Here is a 25,949-nt window from a genome sequence, read left to right on the forward strand (position 1 = left end):
GAATGAACACTTATTTTAACTTAATATAATACATCAATAAAATCAATTTAGCCTCAAATAAATAATGAAACATGTTCAATTTGGTTTAAATAATGCAAAAACAAAGTGTTGGAGAAGAAAGTAAAAGTGCAATATGTGCCATGTAAGAAAGCTAACATTTACGTGCCTTGCTCAGAACAGGGGAACATATGAAAGCTGGTGGTTCCTTTTAACATGAGTCTTCAATATTCCCAGGTAAGAAATTTTAGGTTGTAGTTATTATAGGAATTATAGGACTATTTCTCTCTATACGATTTGTATTTCATATACCTTTGACTATTGGATGTTCTTATAGGCACTTTAGTATTACCAGTGTAACAGTATAGCTTCCGTCCCTCTCCTCGCTCCTACCTGGGCTCGAATCAGGAACACATCAACAACAGCCACCCTCGAAGCAGCGTTACCCATGTTGAGGAAGGGGAACAACTACTCCAAGTCTCAGAGCGAGTGACGTTTGAAACGCTATTAGCACGCACCCGCTAACTAGCTAGCCATTGCACATCGGTTACACCAGCCTAATCTTGGGAGTTGACAGGCTTGAAGTCATAAACAGCGCAATGCATTGCGAAGAGATGCTGGCAAAACGCACGAAAGTGCTTTTTGAATGAATGCTTACGAGCCTGCTGGTGCCTACCACCGCTCAGTCAGACTGCTCTATCAAATCATAGACTTAATTATAACATAATAAACACACAGAAATACAAGCCTTAGGTCATTAATATGGTCGAATCCGGAAACTATCATCTCGAAAACGAAACGTTTTTTTCTTTCAGTGAAATACGGAACCGCTCCGTATTTTATCTAATGGGTGGCATCCCTAAGTCTAAATATTCCTGTTACATTGCACAACCTTCAATGGTATGTCATAATTACGTAAAATTCTGGCAAATTAGTTCGCAACGAGCCAGGCAATGAACGCAAGAGCAGTGACACAATTTCATGTTAGCAGGCAATATTAACTAAATATGCAGGTTTAAAAATATATACTTGTGTATTGATTTTAAAGAAAGGCATTGATGTTTATGGTTAGGTACATTGGTGCAACGACAGTGCTTTTTTCGCAATTGCGCTTGTTAAATCATCACCCGTTTGTCGAAGTAGGCTGTTATTCGATGAGAAAGTAACAGGCACCGCATCGATTATATGCAACACAGGACACGTTAGATAAACTAGTAATATCATCAACCATGTGAACCAACTAGTGATTATGTTAAGATTGATAGTTTTTATAAGATAAGTTTAATGCTAGCTAGCAACTTACCTTGGCTTCTTGCTGCCCTCGCGTAACAGGTAGTCAGCCTGCCATGCAGGCTCCTCGTGGAGTGCAATGTAAGGCAGGTGGTTAGAGCGTTGGACTAGTAACCAGAAGGTTGCAAAAACGAATCCCCGAATCCCCCCTGAACAAGGCAGTTAACCCCCGTTCCTAGGCCGTCATTGAAAATAAGAATGTGTTCTTAATCTGACTTGCCTAGTTAAATAAAGGTGTAAAAAAGAAAAAGAATCGGCAAATTGGTGGCCAAAAATACCGATTACCGATTGTTATGAAAACTTGAAATCGGCCCAAATTAATTGGCCATTCCGATTAATCGGTCGACCTCTAATAAACAATATTCACATTTTCCAACCAGAGATGTTTCCATCAAATTGACTTGTTGCAGATACAAGGCTGTGCGTGATGACGTAGTGCACATAAAAAAACAAAAACATTTTACGGTTATTAAATTCCCATGTACATGGACACGACCCAGTCGTTCGTTCTAAATGTTCCATTGCCATACTGGCTGGCAACGTTCTTATCCCTTGCTTACTAGCTAGCCAACTACGGCAAACTTAGTCACGTCAAAATTCTGCAGCCAGAATAACAGCAAAGTAGTGACATTTTATTTGGATACATCCATAACAATGAGCTAATGAGGCGCGATTTTGCCTGGCGTAGAAAATGTGCTCACTCGTCAGGACACTGTTGTTCAGAGGAGCACAGCTACAGTGACACAATCACGTCAAACTGGATTCAGGATTAGACGCACCCGTTGTATAATATATCTGTGCACCGACATCTCTCGCACAATTAATTTGACCAACACTAAAAGATCCTACCTTGTCTAGTGGATTTTGATTAGTCGACATTTGTGAAGTTTACCAAAAAACTTCTGTTTCCATCAGGCCTGTCCATTACATTTATTTTTATCCGACATGTACAGTACTTTACTCAGATAAAAAGGTTTGATGGAAACCTGGTCCATGACAGAGTATATTGTCAGGTCTTATTGTGTTCATATGGAGATGGTACTGGGCTTACTGTATGGCAGCAGGGCTCTTTCATTACTGCTCTTACTGACTGATGGTGAGTGGCTTTAGAGGTCTTCCTCTTTTTTTCCTTTTTCTCCCCATCTATCTCTCCTTTTTCTCATTCCTCTCTCGCTCTTTCTCAGTCTCTCTCCTTCGCTTCCCCCTGTGTGTGTGTGTGTGTTTCAGACTGCTGGTGAAGCCTGTAATTGAGCGTGTCCACCCACCGCTCTGCAGCAGAATCAGCCAGGGGAAGAAAGCTTCTTTCTTTTGTGACACACACACTTTTGCTGCAGTGCCTCTCTCCATTCCCACGCAACCAACCACCAAAGACCACCCTTCTGGCTGGTGCAGCCTAGAGTCCTAACACACACACGCCCCATCCCTCTATCTCTACTCCTCTAATGCAGTAGAGACCTAATGCACATACTTGTATATCTACAACATCTAAAAACAATCAAACCTTGGGGCTAATGTGAATTTTGTGGCAGTTTCACAGTCACCTAATAGTAAGTGGAGGAGGAACATATCCACTGTTCTCCACTGTTCTCCACTGTCGGTTTAGTTGCTAATGGCATGTTTTATCTCCTGACTGGTGACAAACCATAATCTACATCACAAGTTGTAATTCACTGTGCCATAAACATGGCAACAGTGTTATTTTGCATACAAACTTCCCACATCTTTCTGGGGATGGTGCAGGATAGTTGCTTGGCTTTGGAACATTCTCAGAACATTTAAGGAACTTGACAAAAAATGTTATTTTATTGGTATTTCATTACTTTAACAGAAGGTTTCCAAAAAGTTCTAACGTGGTTACATGTCATTTCAACTTTGGTAATGTTCTATGAATGTTCTCCAACTGGTTAGACATTGGGATTGTTTTCAAATAGTTCAGAGATCATTAAGGAACAATGTTCTTCTGTGGGAATTTCAGTACTTTAGCATAATGTTTAAAACAGGTTTCCTCATGGTTTTATTTAAAGTCATGTTCTCATTGTTCAGAGAACATTAAACAACATTCTTCTGTGGAAATTTCAGTACTTCCACACAACTACATTCTGGAAATGTTCCAAAAAACGGAGTGACTTAAGTGATGTTCTCAGAATCTGGTTCTCTTATGTCAGTTCTTGACAATATTCTGGGAGTATTCCGTTCTCAGAACTTAACATAAAAAACACAACTTTAACATTCTAAGAATGTTATTTAGAAACCTATACAGTGCATTCGGAAAGTATTCAGACCCCTTGACTTTTTCCACATTGTTATGTTACAGCCTTATTCTAAAATGAATTAAATAGTTATCCCACCCTCATCAATCTACACAATACCCCATAATGACAAAGCAAAAACATGTTTTTGGAAATGTTTGCAAATATATTAAAAAACAACTGAGATCACATTTACATAAGTATTCAGACCCTTTACTCAGTACTTTGTTGAAGCACCTTTGGCAACGATTGCAGACTCAAGTCTAAGGTATGACGCTACAAGCTTGGCACACCTGTATTCGGGGAGTTTCTCCCATTCTTCTCTGCAGATCCTCTCAAGCTCTGTCAGGTTGGATGGGGAGTGTCACTGCACAGCTACTTTCAGGTCTCTCCAGAGATGTTAGATCGGGTGCAAATCCGGGCTCTGGGTGGGCCACTCAAGGACATTCAGAGACTTGTCCCGAAGCCACTTCTGCGTTGTCTTGGCTGTGTGCTGAGATCCTTTAGCGCTCTGGAGCAGGTTTTCATCAAGGAGCTCTCTGTACGTTGCTCCGTTCATCTTTCCCTCGATCCTGACTACTCGCCCAGTCGTTGCAGAGATGGTTGTCCTTCTGGAAGTTTTCCCATCTCCACAGAGGAACTCTGGAGCTCTGTCAAAGTGACCATCAAGTTCTTGGTCACCTCCCTGACCAAGGCCCTTCTCCCCCAATATCTCAGTTTGGCTGGGCTGCCAGATCTAGGAAGAGTCTTGGTGGTTCTAAACTTCTTCCATTTAAGAATGATGGAGGCCACTTTGTTTTTTTTGGGGACCTTCAATGCTGCAGAAATATTTTGGTACCCTTCTCCAGATCTGTGCCTCGACATGATCCTGTCTCTGAGCTCTACGGACAATTCCATCAACCTCATGGCTTGGTTTTTGCTCTGACATGCACTGTCAACTGTGGAACCTTACATAGACAGGTGTGTGCCTTTCCAAATCATGTCAAATCAATTGAATTTACCACAGGTGGACTACAATCAAGTTGTAGAAAACATCTCAAGGATGATCAATGGAAACAGGATGTACCGGAGCTCAATTTTGAGTCTTATAGCAGAGGGTCTAAATACTTATGTAAATAAGTTATTTATATTCTTTATTTTCGCAAACATTTCGAAAAACATGTTTTCACTTAGTCATTATGGGGTATTGTGTGTAGATGAAGTTTTTTATTTTATAATTTTTTTAATAAGGCAAACTTAAAATGTAGAAAGTCAAGGGGTCTACTTTCCTAATGCACTTTGTGTGTGTGTGTGTGTTTAAAAAAAAAGAAAAGATTTTTTATATATATATATATATAAACACACCTACTCATTCAAGGGTTTTTCTTAATTTTAAAAATATATTGTTATATAAGTGTTAAACAAAAAAATATATTTTATATTTGAGATTCTTCAAAGTAGCCAACCTTTGCCTTGATGACAGCTTTGCACACTCCTGGCATTCTCTCAACAAGCTTTATGAGGTAGTCACCTGGAATTATTTTCCAACAGTCTTGAAGGAGTTCCCACAAATGCTTAACACTTGTTGGCTGCTTTTCCTTCACTCTCCGGTCCGACTCATCCCAAACCATCTCAATTGGGTTGAGGTCGGGTGATTGTGGAGGCCAGGTCATCTGATGCAACACTCCATCACACTCCTTCTTGGTCAAATAACCCTTACACAGCCTGGAGGTGTGTGCTGGGTCATTGTCCTGTTGAAAAACAAATTATAGTCCCCCCTGATGGGATGTCGTATCACTGCAGAATGCTGTAGTAGCCATGCTGGTTAAGTGTGCCTTGAATTTTAAATAAATCACAGACAGGGTCACCAGCAAAGCACCATCACACCACCTCCATGCTTCACGGTGAGAACCACACATGCAGAGATCATCCGTTCACCTACTCTGCGTCTCACAAAGGCACGGCGGTTGGAACCAAGAATCTCAAATTTGGAGTCTTCAGACCAAAGGACCGATTTTCACAAGTCTAATGTCCATTGCTCGTGTTTCTTGGCCCAAGCAAATGTTTTGTTATTGGTGTTCTTTTGTAGTGGTTTCTTTGCAGAAATTCGACCATGAAGTCTTGACTCCCGCAGTCTTCTCTGAACAGTTGATGTTGAGATGTTTGTTACTTGAACTCTGAAGCATTTATTTGAGCTGCAATTTGAGGTGCATTTAATTAATGCCTTCTGAGGCTGGTAACTCTAATGAACTTATCCTCCGCAGCAGAGGTAACTCGGGGTCTTCCTTTCCTGTGGCGGTCCTCATGAGAGCCAGTTTCATAATAGCGCTAGATGGTGTTTGCGACTGCACTTGAAGAAACGTTCAAAATTCTTGAAATGTTCCGGATTGACTGACTTTCTTCATGTCTTAAAGTAAGGATGGACTGTCATTTATCTTTGCTTATTTGAGCTGTTCTTGACATAATATTTTAATTTTATTTAACCTTTATTTATCTAGTCAAGTTAGTCAAGAACAAATTCTTATTTAAATTGTTTCAAGAGAGAAATCTAGTCAAGAACTATGTGGGACGCTGGGCTGAAGGGAGTTGTAGTTTTCGTTAAGCAAATATTCAACCAAGTTCAGCGCAGAAACGTGGTCAATGACCATAATCCATTGTGCCAGGTTTTTCCATCTCTGACAGAGACGGCGAGAGTGAAACATACTTTCGCTAAAATCTGTCAAATGGGCCCAATGCGTTTATATGGGTTTATATAAGACCTAAGCGTGTCGCATGCCTTTCCGCCTTTGAGATAACAACTCCCATTGTTAGGGCGGCGACATGAGCATCTCGTCATTACATACAGATCTTTGGATGGATACACCTCTACGCCTGCTACGTTACGCCCTCGATCACACCAACAGTGTCCTGCGCAAAATGGTATGCAGCATCATCTGGATATGTTTGCAACAAAAGTTCAACATTCACCTTCTGCTACCAATTCTGTAAAGCCGTCAACGCATACAGTTTGGCGCGTACGTTCGATAAATCCAGTGTATGCACCACACAGAACGCACTACAACGCAGTGCTGCAAGGAAAACGCAGTGTTCCATTGGAAATGGATGTACTTCTGGTGTACCAAAATCCAAATCACTGTCGGTGTGATCGAGGCGTTTAGGTTAGATACACACAGACCGCATGAGAGGGGAATGTACATAAAACAATGATGGGAGGGACAGAGGCAGTTCGTGAAATTATGTCTTATCTACTTTGAAGAACTAGTTAAATGATTTTGTCAGACGGCTCTGCAATGTACTTAGGCAGGCTAGCTAAATAGAATGACTAAAGAGAGTAAAGTATGGGGAGCAGATACTGTTACATGGTCTTGCTGGCTGACGGATACTGCCGGTGCAGAGATGAGATGATGAATTGAAAGAATAAAAAATAATAAAGTAATCAAATAAAAAAATAATGTAATTATATACACAACTGAAATCTTTTATTTCATTGTAATTTCTTTTTTTTAATTGAGGTCTACCCAATGGGGACCTGACAGAGACAATGGACTATTTGAATTGTTTTGGTAATTGAATGTTAACCATTTTTGGCTTTGTAGAGTTTTTTAATGGAAATTCCAATCATTGTAATGTCATTATTTCATAATGTATTCATTTTTATTTATTATCGAAATCGAAAACGGGGCAATTTTTTGATAGTCGAACTGTAACGGAACTGAAAAAGCGCTAATCGCTCAACACTACTGTGGTGGCACCTGTGTGTGTGTGTGTGTGTGTGTGTGTGTGTGTGTGTGTGTGTGTGTGTGTGTGTTGAGCATGCATGTGTGTGTATAGGGAGGGTGGGCATGAGGATGTGTTGCCATGGCACCCCGCTGAGCAGTACCTCACTAAAATAGCATACTAAGAAAAGAAAAAAACAGTTTATTTTGAATGTGGAACCACAGGGTGAGACTATTGACATACCTTGTATTATTTCCCGTGTGGAGGAAAAACTGCGTTGCATGGCTGTTTTAATTAATGACTACAGAGTTATTTCAGGAAGTGAAAAGTTGTGGTTTCTGGGTGAAAGGGGGTTATTGAGAGGCTGACTGTAGTGTCAGCTGTGTCTGGTGGGTTTCTCAGTAAGTTTCTATCATGCCGTGTCCCTAAAAAACTCAATACGTTTCCTTGTACGTACTATAAAAAAACACATGATGTACAGTTGAAGTCGGAAGTTTACATACACTTAGGTTGGAGTCATTAAAACTCGTTTTTCAACCACTCCACAAATTTCTTGTTAACAAACTATAGTTTTGGCCAGTTGGTTAGGACATCTACTTTGTGCATGACACAAGTAATCTTTCCAACAATTGGTTACAGACAGATTATTTCACTTATAATTTACTGTATCACAATTCCAGTGGGTCAGAAGTTTACATACACTAAGTTGACTGTACCTTTAAACAGCTTGGAAAATTCAAGAAAATGATGTCATGGCTTTAGAAGCTTCTGATAGGCTAATTTACATAATTTGAATCAATTGGAGGTGTACCTGTGGAAGTATTTCAAGACCTACTTTCAAACTCAGTGCCTCTGCTTGACATAATGGGAAAATCAAAAGAAATCAGCCAAGACCTCAGAAAAAAAATTGTAGACCTCAACAAGTCTGGTTCATCCTTGGGAGCAATTTCCAAATGCCTGAAGGTACCATGTTCATCTGTACAAACAATAGTACGCAAGTATAAACACCATGGGACCACACAGCCGTCATACTGCTCAGGAAGGAGACGTGTTCTGTCTCCTAGCTGTCTCCTAGAGATGAACGTACTTTGGTGTGAAAAGTGCAAATTAATCCCAGAACAACAGCAAAGGACCTTGTGAAGATGCTGGAGGAAACAGGTACAAAAGTATCTATATCCACAGTAAAACGAGTCCTATATTGACAACCTGAAAGGCCGCTCAGCAAGGAAAAAGCCACTGCTCCAAAACCACCATAAAAAAGCCAGACTATGGTTTGCAACTGCACATGGGGACAAAGATCGTACTTTTTGGAGAAATGTCCTCTGGTCTGATGAAACAGCAATAGAACTGTTTGGCCATAATGACCATTGTTATGTTTGGAGGAAAAAGGGGGAGGCTTGCAAGCCGAAGAACACCATCCCAACCGTGAAGCACGGGGGTGGCAGCATCATGTTGTGGGGGTGCTTTGCTGCAGGAGGGACTGGTGTACTTCACAAAAAAGATGGCATCATGATGGAGGAAAATTATGTGGATATATTGAAGCAACATCTAGAGACATCAGTCAGGAAGTTGAAGCTTGGTCGCAAATGGGTCTTCCAAATGGACAATGACCCCAAGCATACTTCCAAAATTGTGGCAAAATGGCTTAAGGGCAACAAAGTCAAGGCATTGGAGTGGCCATCACAAAGCCCTGACCTCAATCCAATAGAAAATGTGTGGGCAGAACAGAAAAAGCGTGTGCTAGCAAGGAGGCCTACAAACCTAACTCAGTTACACCAGCTCTGTCAGGAGGAATGGGCCAAAATTCACCCAACTTATTGTGGGAAGCTGATGGAAGGCTACCTGAAACGTTTGACCCAAGTTAAACAATTTAAAGGCAATGCTACCAAATACTAATCGAGTGTATGTAAACTTCTGACCCACTGGGAATGTGATGAAAGAACTAAAAGCTGAAATAAATAATTCTCTACTATTATTCTGACATTTCACGTTCTTAAAATAAAGTGGTGATCCTAACTGACCTAAGACAGGGAGTCTTTACTAGGATTAAATGTCAGGAATTGTGGAAAGAGTTTAAATGTAATTGGCTAAGGTACATGTAAACTTCCGACTTCAACTGTATATCTGGGTATTGGGTCACATATACTGTACTTGGTCCGAAAGCTGGTCTTATCAGAATAATGACATTAACCGGTTAAACACCTCCGTAGAGTCACCTGATCTGACATATTAGTTATATATCACTTACGGAAGTTGGTTTGCTGCAGTATGCTGTTTTCAAATGTAACCCAACTGCAATCCATCAGTATCCAGACATGTTATTGTTTCAATTCCATTGTTAGATTTTTGTCAACATTTCCTTCATACTTCCTGGATATCTTGCATCACCAGATCCGAGCAACATAACAGACTATTACTGGCAACCATTCAAACCATGCAGCAATGCTTTCTCTTTCTTACTAGGCAATGCTCTCATCTTTTTGTACAGGAGTAGAATTCCTTGGGTGAAATTTTTGTTTCCGTGCAATCCCTTTTTCCTCTTTTTGTGCTCAGGAGTGTCACTGAAGTGGGAAAACAAGAGGACTAGAGGAGAAGGAGAAAGATGGAGCCCATATCTTTAGATGGGGCTGCAACGGTGGATGAGCTGATGGAAGCGTGCATCCAAGCCTTCGGTCAGTCTCTTTATTTACCTATGAGCACTCAAATATACCTGCTACTCAATGTCAAAATTAGGGCTCTCCAACCCTGTTCCTGGAGAGCTACACTCCTTTAGGTTTTCGCTCCAACCCTAATCTAGCGCACCCGATTCTAATAATAATTAGTTGGTTGATAAGATTAATCAGATTAGTTCAAACTGGGGTTGGCGCTATTGCTAGCCTCCTACAGGAGGCTAGCAATAGCTCTCTAGCAACAGGGTTTGAGGGGCCTGGTCTAAGTAAACAGCCTAATCTTTGTGCATTCAGAATAGCATTTTATTTCCAGGAACGGATTGCAAGGAGAAGAATGTTTCTAGGAATAGATAGCAATTTCCCATATGTGCCACCATAAATTGCTAATGTTGTCAGTCTCAAATCAATAGTAATTGGTTGTCTTATTTGCAGAAACACTTCAGTCACTTTTGGCTGACTGCTCTTTTAGTGTAAAGGGACACAAAAAGGGCTGTTGTGTGACGAGAATGTGTCTGTCCTCTTTCAGATGAGAAGGGCACTTTGAAGGACCCTTCTGTAGTGCGCATGTTCCTCATGATGCACCCTTGGTACCTCCCATCCACCGACATGGCTAAGAAACTACTGCTCAAGTATCCTTCGCCATCAGGCACCTGCTTATGGCTTATCAGGTGTTGACAGCTACTGTAAGAACAACACATATACTCTTTAACCCTAAAAGCACCCACAAGCACTGAGTATACCAAACATTAAGAACACCTTCATAATATTGAGTTGCACCGGCTCCCTTTGCTGTCGGAACAGCCTCAATTCGTCGGGGCGTGGACTCTACGAGGTGTTGAATGCGTTCCACAGGGACGCTGGCCCATGTTGACTCCAATGCTTCCCACAGTTGTCTGGATGTCGTATGGGTGGTGGACCGTTTTTGATACACACAGGAAACTGTTGAGCGTGGAAAAACCCAGCAGCGATGCAGTTCTTGACAAACCGGTGCTCCTGGCACCTACAACCATACTCCGTTCAAAGGCACTTAAATCTTATGTCTTGCCCATTCACTCTCTGAATGGCACGCATGCGCAACAATTAATGTCCCAATTGTCTCAACGCTTAAAAATCCTTCTTTAACCTATCTCCTCCCTTTCATCTACATTGATTGGAAGTGGATTTAACAAGTGACATCAATAAGAGATCATAGCTTTCACCTGTATTCACCTGGTCAGTCTATGTCATAGAAATAGCAGGTGTTCATAATGCTTTGTGTACTCTGTGTATTTTTTTTGTTTAATTGCACCATGTGCCATTTTTGGTAATAATTGCAAGCAGGAACACTTTTTATTTGTTAACCTTTTATAACACAAGAAAATGGTTTGAATCCCCCAAAATAAGCATATATTTTAAAATGTTCACACATTCTAGTTCACACAAATTGTATGTTTCAAAATACATGTTTGTGTATGTTTTTTCATCCTTAGCCTCTTGTTATGGATATTTATCCGTTATTCATTCAAGTTTTGTGATTCTCGGAGGCTGAGAAATTGGCAATTGAGCTAATCTGAGCTTATAAAATGGCCACCGATATGGCCGATTTTATATGCGATATGTGCAACGGTGCCATCAGACTTTTAGCTCTAACTTTGGGATGCTATGGGCTATCAACTCAGTTCCAATTGCTTCTGAAAGATGAGACTCTCAACATGGTATATTGACATTGACTGGAAGCTAAATATGCATGTACATTTAAAACTTTTTTTTTTTGTTATAGTGTCTGTAACGCCCCCCCAACATCTGGGGTGGTTCCATATCTATCTTTTCAGGGTACATACATCTACCTCTGTGCCAGATTTGGTGCTTTTATCACAAAGTTTATACAATTGAGTCCATTTTCAGCTTAGCTGTGTATACAACTAGTATACAAAAGAGAGATTACAATTTTTCCTTCTTCTATTTGGATAGAAATCATTGTAAAAATTTTTTTTTGTCTATACCTAGTTGCTTGACAAAGTCCTACAATTTCTGAAGGATCTTTATGACCCCTTGGGGTCAAAATTGACCCCTGTTGGTGCTTTTAGGGTTAAGGTGTCAGTGAATGGAATGGAAGGTGGATGGAATGTTGGAAAGTTGGATGGAATGTTCCCAGTGTGCAAAACTGGTTGTAATTAAGTATTTTGTGACGCCACGTCTGATTGTTAAAGGATGTTTTTGAAATGTCTTTGTAGATGTTTTATGTACCTTAACAGTTGATCAGATCACAGGAGGAGAGCTGTTCTGCTGAACGCAGGACAAGAATCTGCCACCTGGTGAAGTAAGACACATTTGCAATTGCTTTTGTTGTTAGCTTGGGGATGTCTCTTTATTGCTTTATCCTTCACTTTGTCTCTGTTTCTCTCTTTCTCTGTCCCTCACTACCACTACCTCATTCTCTCTCTCTCTCTCTCTCTCTCTCTCTCTCTCTCTCTCTCTCTCTCTCTCTCTCTCTCTCTCTCTCTCTCTCTCTTTCTCTTTCTTTCCCTCAAAACCTCTTTCTCTTTCCCTCTCCTTCCGCTCTAACTCTTTCTCCCCTCCCTCCATCAAGGTACTGGATTTCGGAGTTCCCAGCAGAGTTCAATCTAAACCCAGAACTGGCAGAGCAGATTAAAGACCTCAAGGACCTATTGACCACCGAGGGGAACGAGCGCCAGAGCCAACTCATCGACATCGACAGTGTGTAAGTGTCCCTGTTCTACAGTGATTTCTCCCTCCAACAGCCTCCACTGGTGTGACTGTCCCTATTCTACACTACAGTGTGTGTCCTTGACTGCAGTGTGTATGTGTCCCCACTGCAGTGTCTATGTGTCAAGTTTATTTGCTGTACAAATTGGTCACATACACGTGATTAGCAGATGTTATTGGGGCGGCAGGGTAGCCTAGTGGTTAGAGCATTGGACTAGTAACCGAAAGGTTGCAAGTTCAAATCCCCGAGCTGACAAGGTACAAATCTATCATTCTGCCCCTGAACAGGCAGTTAACCCACTAGGCTGTCATTGAAAATAAGAATTTGTTCTTAACTGACTTGCTTAGTTAAATAAAGGTAAAATAAAATATTGCGGGTGTTGAAAAATGCTTGTGCTTCTAGCTCCGACAGTGCAGTAATATCTAACAAGTAATATCAAACAAATTACACAACATATACCCAATACACACATCTCAGTAGGAATTAATTAAGACTATATACATATGGATGAGCAATGTCCGAGCGGAACGGACTAAGATGCAGTAGAATGGTATAGAAAACAGTATATACATATGAGATGAGTAATGCCAGATATGTAAACATTATTAAAGTGACAAGTGTTCCATTCCTTAAAGTGGCCAGTGATTCCTAGTCTATGCGTATAGGCAGCAGCCTCTAATGTGCTGTTTTAACAGTCTGATGGCCTTGAGATAGAAGCTGTTTTTCAGTCTCTCGGTCCCAGCTTTGATGCACCTGTACTGACCTCGCCTTCTGGATGATAGCGGGGTAAACGGATTCGGGTGGTTGATGTCTTTTGATTATCTTTTTGGCCTTCCTGTGACATCGGGTGCTGTAGGTGTCCTGGAGGGCGGGTAGTTTGCCCCCCGGTAATGCGTTGGGCAGACCGCACCACCCTCTGGAGAACCTTGCGGTTGCGGGCGGTGCAGTTGTCGTACCAGGCGGTGATACAGCCCGACAGGATGCTTTCAATTGTGCATCTGTAAAAATTTGTGAGGGTTTTAGGTGACAAGCCAAACTTCTTTAGCCTCCTGAGGTTGAAGAGGCTCTGTTGCACCTTCTTCACCACACTATCTGTGTGGGTGGTCCATTTCAGTTTGTCAGTGATGTGTTCGCCAAGGAACTTGAAGCTTTCCACCTTCTCCACTGCGGTCCCGTCAATGTAGATGGGGGGTGCACCCTCTGTTGTTTCCTGAAGTCCACGATCATCTCCTTTGTTTTGTTGACGTTGAGTGAGAGGTTGTTTTCCAGGCACCACACTCTCAGAGCCCTCACCTCCTCTCTGTAGGCTGTCTCGTCATCATTGGTAATCAAGCCTACTACTGTTGTGTCGTCTGCAAACTTGATGATTGTGTTGGAGGCGTGCTTGGCCACACAGTCATGGGTGAACAGGGAGTACAGGAGGAAGCTGAGCACGCACCCTTGTTGGGCCCCAGTGTTGAGGATCAGCGGAGTGGAAGTGATGTTTCCTACCTTCACCACCTGGGGGCGGCCCGTCAGGAAGTCCAGGACCCAGTTTCACAGGGCGGGGTGGTAAGCAAATTGAAGTGGGTCTAGTGTGGCAGGTAAGGTAAAGGTGATATGATCTTTGACTAGTCTCTCAAAGCACTTCATGATGACAGAAGTGAGTGCTATAGTCATTAAGTGATAGTCGTTAAGTTCAGTTACCTTTGCCTTCTTGGGTACAGGAACAATGGTGGCCATCTTGAAGCATGTGGAGACAGCACACTGGGATAGGGAGAGATTGAATATGCCCGTAAACACACCAGCCAGCTGGTCTGTGCATGCTTTGAGGACGCGACTAGGGATGCTGTCTGGGCCGGCAGCTTTGCGAGGCTTAACGTTTAAATGTTTTACTCATGTCGGCCACGGAGAAGGACAGCCCACAGTCCTTGGTAGCGGGCCGCGCTGTTGGCACTGTGTTATCCTCAAAGCATGCGAAGAATATGTTTAGCCTGTCCGGTAGCAAGACGTTGGTCTCGGCGACGTGGCTGGTCTGATGTGAAAAGATCTAATATGATTGGTTAAAAGACCAATTAGTGGAAAAAAGATCAGAATTAGGCTTCCTCTGTAAACACAGCCTTTGTGTCTCCATGCTTCCTTACATGGCTCATTCTTAGGCCCAAGGCTGGGACCTCGTGTGACAGAGCTCCTAAATGACCCATCCTATTTCCTTTGTCTGTCTGTCTGACCCTGGTCTCGCTAGTGGGTTGTTATACAGCACTTTCTTGGGACAGTAGAGTTTCATAAACATATGCTAAGAGTTTTCTTTATTTTATTGCATCTTCTATACTGTCTTCTTCCCTCCATTCCACATCCATCACAGTCGTAGTTTCAGGCCCCATTGTAGAGACTTATGCAGCATGCTATATTTTGTTAGCCTGGAATGCAAACTGAATATCTCTCTGTTTCACATTTTACAAACATATTGAAACAGAGCAATATTCAGTTTGGATTCCAGGTTTCAGTTTTACAGTGCTTTGCAAAAGTATTCAGACCCCTTGGGTTTCTTTACATTGTATTGTTACAAAGTAGGGTTAAAATCGATTTAATTGTCCTTTGTGCTGTCAACAATATACACAAAATATATATATTTTTAAGATGAATATAAAATAACAAAAATATAGTCATTGCATAAGTATTCAGCCTTTTGTTTAGTCAAGCCTAAACTAGTTCAGGAGTTACATTTGGCTTAACAAATCACATAAAAAGTTACATGGACTCACTCTGTGTGAAATAAGGGGTTGACATGATTTTTAAATGACTAACCCTTCCTCTGTCCCCCATACATACAACATTTGTATGGTCCCTCAGTCAAGTATTGAATTTTAAGCACAGATTCAAATCCAAAGATCAGGGAGCTTTTCAAAAGCCTCTTAAAAAAGGGCAGTAGATGGGTAACCATAACAAATCAGACATTGAATATCTCTTTAAGTATGGTCTAGTGCATTGTGTATTAAACCACCCAGACATGTCAAAAATACAGTCGTCCTTCTGAACTGAGCCACAGGGCAAGAATGAAACTGCTCAGGGAGACCGTTGTTGATTTTTAAACGGCTACAGAGTTCAATGGCTGTGATGGGAGAGAACGACGGATGAATCAACAACATTGTAGTGACTCTACAGTGAAAGAACACAAATATAGAAATATTCCAAAACATGCATCTTGTATGTAACAATGCACTAAAGTAATACTGCAACAAAAAAAAAATGGCAAAATGATACACTTTTTGGCCTAAATGCAAAGCCCTATGTTTGGGGCAAATCCAACACAACACATCACTGAGTAACTGCATGGTGGTGGCTGCATCATGGTATGGGTATGCTTGACATCAGCAAATACTGGGGAGTTTTTCAGGATAAAAAAAAAACGGGCAAAATCCTAGAACAAAACCTGGTTCAGTCTGCTTTACACCAGACACTGGAAGACGAATGCACCTTTAAGCAGGATAATAGCCTACAACACAAGGCCAAATCTACATTGGAGTTGCTTACCAAGAAGACTGTGAATGTTCCTGAGTGGCCAAGTTACAGTGTTGTCTTAAATCTGCTTGCAAATCTATGGAAATATGGGTTGCACCTACCCCCACCCCCTGCCCTCAGAACCCGCCTCAGTTCGTCGGGGCATGGACTCTACAAGATGTTGAAAGCGTTCCACAGGGATGCTGGCCCATGTGGACTCCAAAGCTTCCCAGTGTTGTCAAGTTGGCTGGATGTCCTATGGGTGGTGGACCATTCTTGATACACATGGGAAACTGTTGAGTGTGAAAAACCCAGAAGCTTTGCAGTTCTAGAAACACTCAAACCGGTGCGCATGGCACCTACTACCATACCCCGATCAAAGGCACTTTAATGTTTTGTCTTGCCCATTCACCCTCTGAATGGCACACATACACAATCCATGTCTCTAAGTGGATTTAACAAGTGACATCAATAAGGGATCATAACTTTCACCTGGTCAGTCTGTCATGGAAAGAGCAGGTGTTCTTAATGGTTTATATACTCAGTGTATGTACTTGGGCCCAGACATGATATTGTGTGCTTTTGTGTCTCTGTTAGACCGTCGTACAAATGGAAGCGTCAGGTGACCCAGCGGCAACCCTCTATGTCCAAGAAGAGGAAGATGTCTCTGCTGTTTGACCACCTGGACTCCTGTGAGCTGGCCACACACCTCACCTACCTGGAGTACAAGTCCTTCTGCAAGATACTGGTAGGCGGGGCTGGTGGGAGCAGTGTGTCTGTCCACCAGATCTGGGTTCATAGTAATTGTTTACTTTCAAATACTTAAACTTGCGCTTGATTGACCTCGTCCACCTGTCACTCAAGGCAGGCTTAATTAAACACTCAAAGTATTTGAAAGAAAACACATACTGTTTGAACCCAGGTCTGCTGTCCAAACTGCCTTTGTATTGCTCATTCAACATTTGACTTACAGTACCAGTAAAATGTTTGGACACACCTACTCATCCAAGGGTATGTGTAATTACGTCGTTTTGATGTCTTCACTATTATTCTGCAATGTGGAACATAATAAAATAAAAATAAAAAAAAAACCTTGAATGAGTAGGTGTGTCCAAACTTTTGACTGGTACTGTATGGTGACTTAAATGTGGGCGTGTACTGCTTTTGTATGCTCACTTAATCCATTACATTTCTCTGCTCCTCCTCCAGTTCCAGGACTACCACAGTTTTGTGATGCATGGCTGCACGGTGGACAACCCCATCCTGGAGCGCTTTATCACCCTGTTCAACAGTGTGTCTCAGTGGATCCAGCTCATGGTGCTCAGCAAGCCCACCGCCCCCCAGAGGGCAGAAGTCATCTCCCACTTCATCAGGGTGGCTCAGGTACGTAGGCTGGGGGCAGATTGGTGTTGGAATTTCCCAGTTATTTCATTTGTTCTGAGGGATGCTCTTAACCTGCGTGCCAGTCTGTTTGTGCTATCATGTCAACCCCTTGTCACTCGCTGTCGTGTTTGGCTTGACGATAACAGCAGTGGAGTTGGCAAGAGCACAAACAGATCTGGGACCAGGCTAGTAGGCTCTACCTTGAGGTCATAAACAAATGTCTCTGGTTAATATTAGACAGTAAATGTCATTGGTTAACTTTAGGCAAATAATCCCAGTTGGTTAGGGAAAGGGGTTGGATTGTTGTAAAGCCTTGTGTTAGCGGTTGAGATGAGACTGGGGAGTTTTGTCATGGAGAGGAAAGGGATGGAGATGCAGATATGGACAGATATTGGATACATACCAAACTAACCTTAAGTAAAAAACAACTTACACCATCAGGTATTATGAACTGTATTCGTAGACAGTTACCATCCGTTATTCCTTACAGAAATTATCCAAGTGTGTTTATCAGTAGTGCTATTCTCCCAGTACTACTACTACCAATGGGTGTCCCTGCTAACAGAAGAGAGGCTATATTTGGATTTGTTAAAGAAGAATGTTTGGAGTGTGTCTCCCCATTCCCCAATGTCACTCTCTCCTCTCCAAAACAAACTCTTCATGATTTATTCACTGACAACCCGGCAGGCTCCCAACCCCCCTCTCACCCCACCCTTTTAACCCTCCTCTGCCAAAAATGCCCGAGTTCAAATATCCCAGCTGGGTGCTAGCTAGCTGGTTTAGCACCCCGACTAAGTTTTCTAAATAACACGCTTTGCCTCCCAAAATGTGTAGAATGAAGGATTTCTCTCTCTCAATAATTTTTGGGGGATGGCGACAGGAGAAAATGACGGCCAAATATATACCCACCTAAAAGTTCAGTGGGTGTATTTTCCAATGCTGTGATCCTGCTCCAATAAATCCCAGGGAGGGGTCACCTCCTGCCCTCCTTCCTGCTCCCGCTCTCTCTTTCCTCTTTCACCCCTCCCTCTCTTACTCCCTCTCTGCTCATCCCTTCCAAATATCATTTGCTCTTTCCCATTCTCCTTCTGATTCACTCAGCGTTTCACCTGAAGTAGGCCATTTTCTCTGCAGTCTTTCGCGCTCTTCTTATCTCTCTTCTCTCTCCCCCTAACGTCTCTGCGCAATCCATAGGCTTTTTTTTTACCCGTACGCCCCCTTTGATTTGTCATCATAATGCTTAACCGTATTTCCCATCATACATCGGATATTGTATACGTCAGCCATTATGTAGTTACTTACAATGCCTCACACACACAGCAGTAATTTAGTACATTACTTATCCCACACAGTGGAAAGCTTCGGCATATCGACAGGATACCCTGATTACTCCCTGTGTTATCGATACCTGTCGCTGTTAGTCAGTGGGCTTTATACGGCAGTTTAGTAGAGCCTCCGTCATGCCACTCTGCCATAAAGCTTTGCCCATTGATCGGAGTGACCGGGCAGGTATTTGAGCTTAACCAAATAATGCTCGCTGGCAGTCGTCCTAAACTCAAGTATGACTGCAAATGTGACACAATGATTAGAATGTGTGCTGTGCTGCCTACTGTTTGAATGGTATTATTAGACTAGACCCTGCAATGTTCTGGTGTAGCGCAAACAGTGCAGCTTCTTGCTTGAGGTTTGTGTGTGGGTTAGCTGGTGTGTGTATACGTGCGTGCGTGTGAGGGAGTGTGTATGTGTGACCCTGGATTTTAGTTATCGTCTGCCTTTGTGTGCCTCCAATTTCTTCCAATCCTCTCGGTTTCCCTCAAAGAGAAAGTAGTCGCTCTCTAAATCACTGTTTTATAACTTGCTTGCTCCTCTCCCTCTGGCTCCTTGTCAATCGTTCCGTCTCCCTCTTCTCCTCTGTCTCTTTTGAATCCTTGTTGGCACCGGCTCTTACGCCCACACGTTGGCTTCTCTTCCTCCATTTCTCTCATCCTTCACTCGCTCTCAATGTTTCTCTCACCCAGTGCCTCATGTCTCTCTCTCTGAATCTTTGATATTTTTTTCTCTCTCTCTCTCTCTTATAACTCTTCCCTGTCTCAGCCCTAGGTTAGTTAATCATTTGGAGTTCAGGTAGGTTTCTGAGCTTAGCAAACAAAGGGAAGTAGGAGGGGTGCTTCAGCAGCAAAGACCGGAATTTTATTTTCACCTTCTACCCCTCTCCATCTTCTTCTTCTCTCTCCGATAGAACCTGCTCCAGCTTCAGAACTTCAACACTCTGATGGCCGTGGTGGGGGGGCTGAGTAACAGCTCTATATCTCGCCTCAAAGACACCCAGTCACACATCAGCAACGAGACCAACAAGGTGAAATAACTATGCTCATCTCATACCTTATGTACACACTATGTTGTCACTCTTCAAATAGCCTGGTGTCACCACCACAATTACTGCCATTCGCTCACATCCTAAAACAGAAAGGATTAGTTTAGATGACAGCGGGAGAGATCAGGGCTCTTTGTCAGTTACATGGAAGGACTTGGAAGAGTTATTTCTTCTGTCGCACAATGTTAACCCACACACGTTTCCCTCCCCCCTCTTAACCAATCCTTCCTCTCCTCCTTCAATCACCCCCCCCCCCCCCCCATCCCCTCAGGTGTTCAACAGCCTGATCGAGTTAGTGACGTCTTGTGGTAACTACAGCCAGTACCGCCGCCGCTTCTCCGAGTGCACAGGCTTCCGCTTCCCCATCCTGGGCGTGCACCTCAAGGACCTGATTGCTGTGCATGTGGCACTGTCCGACTGGGCTGACCCGGGCAAGAGCAGGGTCAACCTGGCTAAGTGTCAACAGCTGTATGCCATCCTCCAGGAGCTGGCGCTGATCCAGACCACACCACCCACCATTGATTCCAACACAGACCTGCTCAATCTACTCACAGTTAGTAAAACATACAGTACCAGTCAAAAGTTTGGACACATCTACTCCTTCAAGGGCTTTTTTCTTTCTTTTTTAAAAAACGTTTTTCTACATTGTAGAATAATAGTAAAGACATCAAAACCATGAAAGAACACATATGGAATCATGTGGTAATCAAAAAAGTGTTAAACAAATCAATTTATTTGTATATATTAGATTCTTCAAAGTAGCCCCCCTTTGCCTTCATGACAGCTTTCCACAATCCTGGCATTCTCTCAACCAGCTTCACCTGGAATGCTTTTTCAACAGTCTTGAAGGAGTTCCCACATATGCTGAGCACTTGTTGGCTGCTTTTCCTTCACTCTGCGGTCCAACTCATCCCAAACATCTCAATTGGGGTGAGGTCAGGTGATTGTAGAGGCCAGGTCATCTGATGCAGCACTCCATCTCTCTCCTTCTTGGTCAAATAGCCCTTACACAGCCCGGAGGTGTGTTGGTTCATTGTCCTGTTGAAAAACAGTTGATAGTCCCACTAAGCCCAAACCAGATGGGATGGCGTATCGCTGCAGAATGCAGTGGTAGCCATGTTGGATAAGTGTGCCTTGAATTCTAAATAAATCACTGACAGTGTCACCAGCAAAGCACCCCCACACCATCACACCTCCTCCATGCTTCAGGGTGGGAACTACACATGCAGAGATCATCCGTTCATATACTCTGCGTCTCACAAAGACACGGCGGTTGGAACCAAAAATCTCAAATTTGGAGTCTTCAGACCAAAGGACAGATTTACACCGGTCTACTGTCCATTGTTCGTGTTTCTTGGCCCAAGGATGTCTCTTCTTATTATTGGTGTCTTTTAGTTGTGGTTTCTTTGCAGCAATTTGACCATGAAGGCCTGATTCACGCAGTCTCCTCTGAACAGTTGATATGTCTGTTATTTGAACTCTGTGAAGCATTTATTTGGGCTGCAATTTCTGAGGCTGGTAACTCTAATGAACTTATCCTCAGCAGCAGAAGGGTCTCCCTTTCCTGTGGCGGTCCTCATGAGAGCCAGTTTCATGATGGATTTTGCGACTGTGCTTGAGGAAACGTTCCAAGTTCTTGATGTTCCTGATTGACTGACCTTCATGTCTAAATGTAATGATGGACTGTCATTTCTATTTGCTTCTTTAAGCTGTTCTTGCCATTTATATGGACTTGGTCTTTTACCAAATAGGTCTATCTTCTGTATACCACCCCTACCTTGTCACAACTCAACTGATTGTCTCAAACACGTTAAGAAGGAAAGAAATTCCACAAATGTACTTTTAACAAGGCACAACTGTTAATTGAAATGCATTCCAGGTGACTACCTCATGAAGTTGGTTGAGAATGCCAAGAGTGTGCAAGCTGTCATCAAGGCAAAGGGGGCTACTTTGAATATTTTGGGGGGGATTTAACACTTTTTTGGTTACATGATTAATATGACATAATGTATGTTAAATATATTCAAAATACAGTGAACAAAAATATAAACACAACATGCAACAATTTCAAAGATTTTACAGAGTTACATTTCATATAAGGAAATCAGTCTGTTGAAATTCATGAATTAAGACCTCACATGACTGGGAATACAGATATGCATCTGTTGGTCACAGATACCTTTTTAAAAAAAAGTAGGGGCGTGGATCAGAAAACCATTTAGTGTCTGGTGTGACCACCATTTGCCTCATGCAGCGATAAAAAAATCTCCTTCGCATAGAGTTGATCAAGCTGTTGATTGTGGCCTGTGGAATGTTGTCCCACTAGTCTTCAATGGCTGTGCAAAGTTGCTGGATATTGGCGGGAACTTCAACACGCTGTCCGACACGTTGATCCAGAGCATCCCAAACATACTCAATGGGTGACATGTCTGAGTATGCAGGCCATGGAAGAACTGGGACATTTTCAGCTTCCATGAATTGCGTACATGAGGTGATGGTGGCGGATGAATGGCATAATGGCCCTCAGGATCTTGTCACAGTATCTCTGTGCATTCAAATTGCCATCGATGAAATGGAATTGTGTTTGTTGTCCGTAGCTTATGCCTGCCCATAATAACTGCACCGCCACCATGGGGCACTCTGTTCACAACGTTGACATCAGCAAACCCCTCGCCCACACAAAGCCATACATGCTGTCTGCCATCTGCCCAGTACAGTTGAAACTGGGATTCATCTGTGAAGAGCACACTTCTCCAGGGTGCCAGTGGCCCTCGAAGGTGAGCATTTTCCCTCTGAAGTCAGTTACGATGCCGAACTGCAGTCAGGTCAAGACCCTGGTGAGGACGACGAGCACGCGGATGAGCTTCCCTGTGACTGTTTCTGACAGTTTGTGCAAAAATTATTTGGTTGTGCAAACCCACTGTTTCATCAGCTGTCCGGATGGCTGGTCTCAGATGATCCCGCAGGTGAAGCCGGATGTGGAGGTCCTGGACTGACGTGGTTACACGGGGTCTGTGGTTGTGAGGCCGGTTGGACATACTGCCAAATTTGCTAAAATGATGTTAGAGGTGGCTTATGGTAGAGAAATTAACATTCAAGAACTCTGGTGGACATTCCTGAAGTCAGCATGCCAATTGCACGCTCCCTCAAAATTTGAGACATATGTGTCATTGTGTTGTGTGGCAAAACTGCACATTTTAGAGTGACCTTTTCTTGTCCCCAACACAACGTGCACCTGTGTAATGATCATGCTGTTTAATCAACTAATTAATATGCCACACCTATCAGGTGGCTTGACTATCTTGGCAAAGGAGAAATGCTCACTAACAGGGATGTAAACAACTTTGAGAGAAATACGCTTTTTGTGCGTATGGGACATCTCTAGGATTGTTTATTTCAGCTCATGAAACATGGGACCAACACTTTCCATGTTGCATTTTATATATTTTTGTTCAGTATATATTCCCAGCATATGGGGATGGTGGGATATATGGCTCTATGTACCGATGCATTAACACAGACCTGCTCAACAAACTTGGTTAGTGTCATATACTGTGTGTAGCCTGGTCTCAGATCTATTTAGGCTGTCTTCCTAATGCCGTGATAATGACCATAGGAGTTGGCAAGACGGCACAAACAAATCATGGACCAGGCTAGACCAATATTTGGATTCATATTGAAAACACATTAAATGTGTTTCAGATATATTCCCCACATATGGGGAAGTGACATGTATTCCCTTTCCCTTATTACGAATGTGTCTGTTGTAGATTTAATCCGGATGTAACTGTTATTTATCCGGGTCACGTCATTTAGAAACTCCTTTTACACATGATATAATCTGCCATCAAATCTCTGGCAATGATGTGTTTCCATGGCGAACTAGAGATACACAATGATATGTATCATTGACAATGGTAGAATATGGTTATGTATGCAGGAGTTAGCTTCCAAGTAAATGTTAGAAAACAAAGAATTCCCTCTTACGGTAATGCCACTGTCAATACTATCACATGACACTGGGTGAGGAAGTGACACCATTGACGAGGTCCCTGATTATCAAGCGATGGATTTCTTTATTGACTATATTCCATAGCCACTGACCCGCCAGTCAACTTTGTAGAGGATATGAATGAATGTATCCAGGGGGGGAGGAAGAGGAGGAGGAGGGAGAGAGAAATACAGCAATCTACAGCAAATGAATGGAATCAATAATGGCGTGTCGATCAAATCAAAATCAAATTTTCTTGGCCACATACACGTGATTAGCAGATGTTATTGCAGGTGTAGCAAAATGCTTGTGCTTCTAGCTCTGACAGTGCAGTAATATCTAACAAGTAATATCCAACAAATTACACAACATATACCCAATACACACAAATTTAAGTAGGAATGAATTAAGACTACATACATATGGACGAGCGATGTCCGAGCAGAACGGACTAAGATACAGTAGAATAGTATAGAAAAACAATATATGGGGCGGCTGGTAGCCTAGTGGTTAGAGCGTTGGACTAGTAACCGAAAGGTAAAAATCTGTCGTTCTGCCCCTGAACAAGGCAGTTAACCCACTGTTCCTAGGCCGTCATTGTAAATAAGAATTTGTTCTTGACTAACTTGCTTAGTTAAATAAAGGTTAAATAAATAAAAAATGAATATACATATGAGATGAGTAATGTAAAATATGTTAACATTATTAAAATTACTAGTGTTCCATTCCTTAAATATAGGATATCATAAGGTGAATGCACCAATTTGTAAGTCGCTCTGGATAAGATCGTCTGCTAAATGACGTAAATGTAAATGTTAAAGTGGCCAGTGATTCCTAGTCTATGCCTATAGGGAAGCAGCCTCTAATGTGCTAGTGATGGCTGTTTTAACAGTCTGATGGCCTTGAGATAGAAGCTGTTTTTCAGTCTCTCGGTCCCAGCTTTCATGCACCTGTACTGACCTCGCCTTCTGGATGATAGCGGGGTGAACACGCAGTGGCTCGGGTGGTTGATGTCTTTGATCTTTTTGGCCTTCCTGTGACATTGGGTGCTGTAGGTGTCCTGGAGGGCGGGTAGTTTGCTCCCGGTAATGCGTTGGGCAGACCGCACCACCCTCTGAAGAGCCGTGTGGTTGCGGGCGGTGCAGTTGCCATACCAGGCGGTGATACAGCCCGACAGGATGCTGTCAATTGTGCATCTGTAAAAATTTGTGAGGGTTTTAGGTGACAAGCCAAACTTCTTTAGCCTCCTGAGGTTGAAGAGGCTCTGTTGCACCTTCTTCACCACACTGTCTGTGTGGGTGGTCCATTACAGTTTGTCAGTGATGTGTTCGCCAAGGAACTTGAAGCTTTCCACCTCCTCCACTGCGGTCCCGTTGATGTGGATAGGGGGGTGCTCCCTCTGTTGGTTCCTGAAGTCCACGATCATCTCCTTTTGTTTTGTTGACGTTGAGTGAGAGGTTGTTTTCCAGGCACCACACTCTCAGAGCCCTCACCTCCTCTCTGTAGGCTGTCTCGTCATCATTGGTAATCAAGTGTACTACTGTTGTTGTCTGCGAACTTGATGATTGAGTTGGAGGCGTGCTTGGCCACGCAGTCATGGGTGAACAGGGAGTACAGGAGGGGGCTGAGCACGCACCCTTGTGGAGAGGGGGATTGTCACTCAAATTTAAGGAATAAGTTGAAAGTGTGAAGGATTTTTTTGTTGTCATTGAAAGAATCTAGTAGGAGTCCAAGGATGCAGAGGGAGCTTGATGACTTAATATTCCCAATGACCTAATGCAAATTCTAATAGGTTCCAGGGGGAATCAAGAATGACTGACTACCTCCAAAAGGAATCAGATTTCTGCTAGTCTTATTGATAGCCAGGACTGTTCCCCTCTACACTGAAATGATGAAGCTTCTTCGAAAAGGCATACACTGTTAGAATGTGATATTGCCATATAATTTCCTTTCCATTGAATGCCCTATCATTATGAGTGATGCGCAGTGCTTAATTTGTAAATCAGGAGGTGCCGGAACAAAAAGTGAGCGGGAGAGGGTTGTGGGGAGCTCCGAGGTACCAGAACGAATGAGGGGGAAAAAATCCCCTTTTTACAATAAAGCATTGCATGTA

The 25,949-nt window shown here is 42.7% G+C and overlaps 1 protein-coding gene across 4 annotated transcripts in view; it reads left to right on the top strand.

The window, feature by feature from the left end:
- LOC106577535 (RAS guanyl-releasing protein 2) overlaps positions 1–25,949 on the top strand; it is an 88,507-nt gene that overhangs the window by 39,675 nt on the left and 22,883 nt on the right. For all 4 annotated transcript variants that reach the window (XR_006760464.1, XM_014155647.2, XM_014155646.2 and 1 more), the window contains 8 exons: positions 9,786–9,904; positions 10,428–10,530; positions 12,144–12,200; positions 12,471–12,602; positions 16,686–16,836; positions 17,298–17,471; positions 19,711–19,827; positions 20,117–20,398. Coding sequence is in view for 3 of the 4 variants with exons in the window: in XM_014155647.2 (XP_014011122.1) it covers positions 9,835–9,904; positions 10,428–10,530; positions 12,144–12,200; positions 12,471–12,602; positions 16,686–16,836; positions 17,298–17,471; positions 19,711–19,827; positions 20,117–20,398 (1,086 nt within the window). In the remaining variant the exon portion in view is untranslated. The remainder of the gene's footprint in view (positions 1–9,785; positions 9,905–10,427; positions 10,531–12,143; positions 12,201–12,470; positions 12,603–16,685; positions 16,837–17,297; positions 17,472–19,710; positions 19,828–20,116; positions 20,399–25,949) is intronic.

The sequence above is a fragment of the Salmo salar genome, chromosome ssa18 (assembly GCF_905237065.1).
Source record: "Salmo salar chromosome ssa18, Ssal_v3.1, whole genome shotgun sequence".
In the NCBI taxonomy this organism is placed as follows: domain Eukaryota; kingdom Metazoa; phylum Chordata; class Actinopteri; order Salmoniformes; family Salmonidae; genus Salmo; species Salmo salar.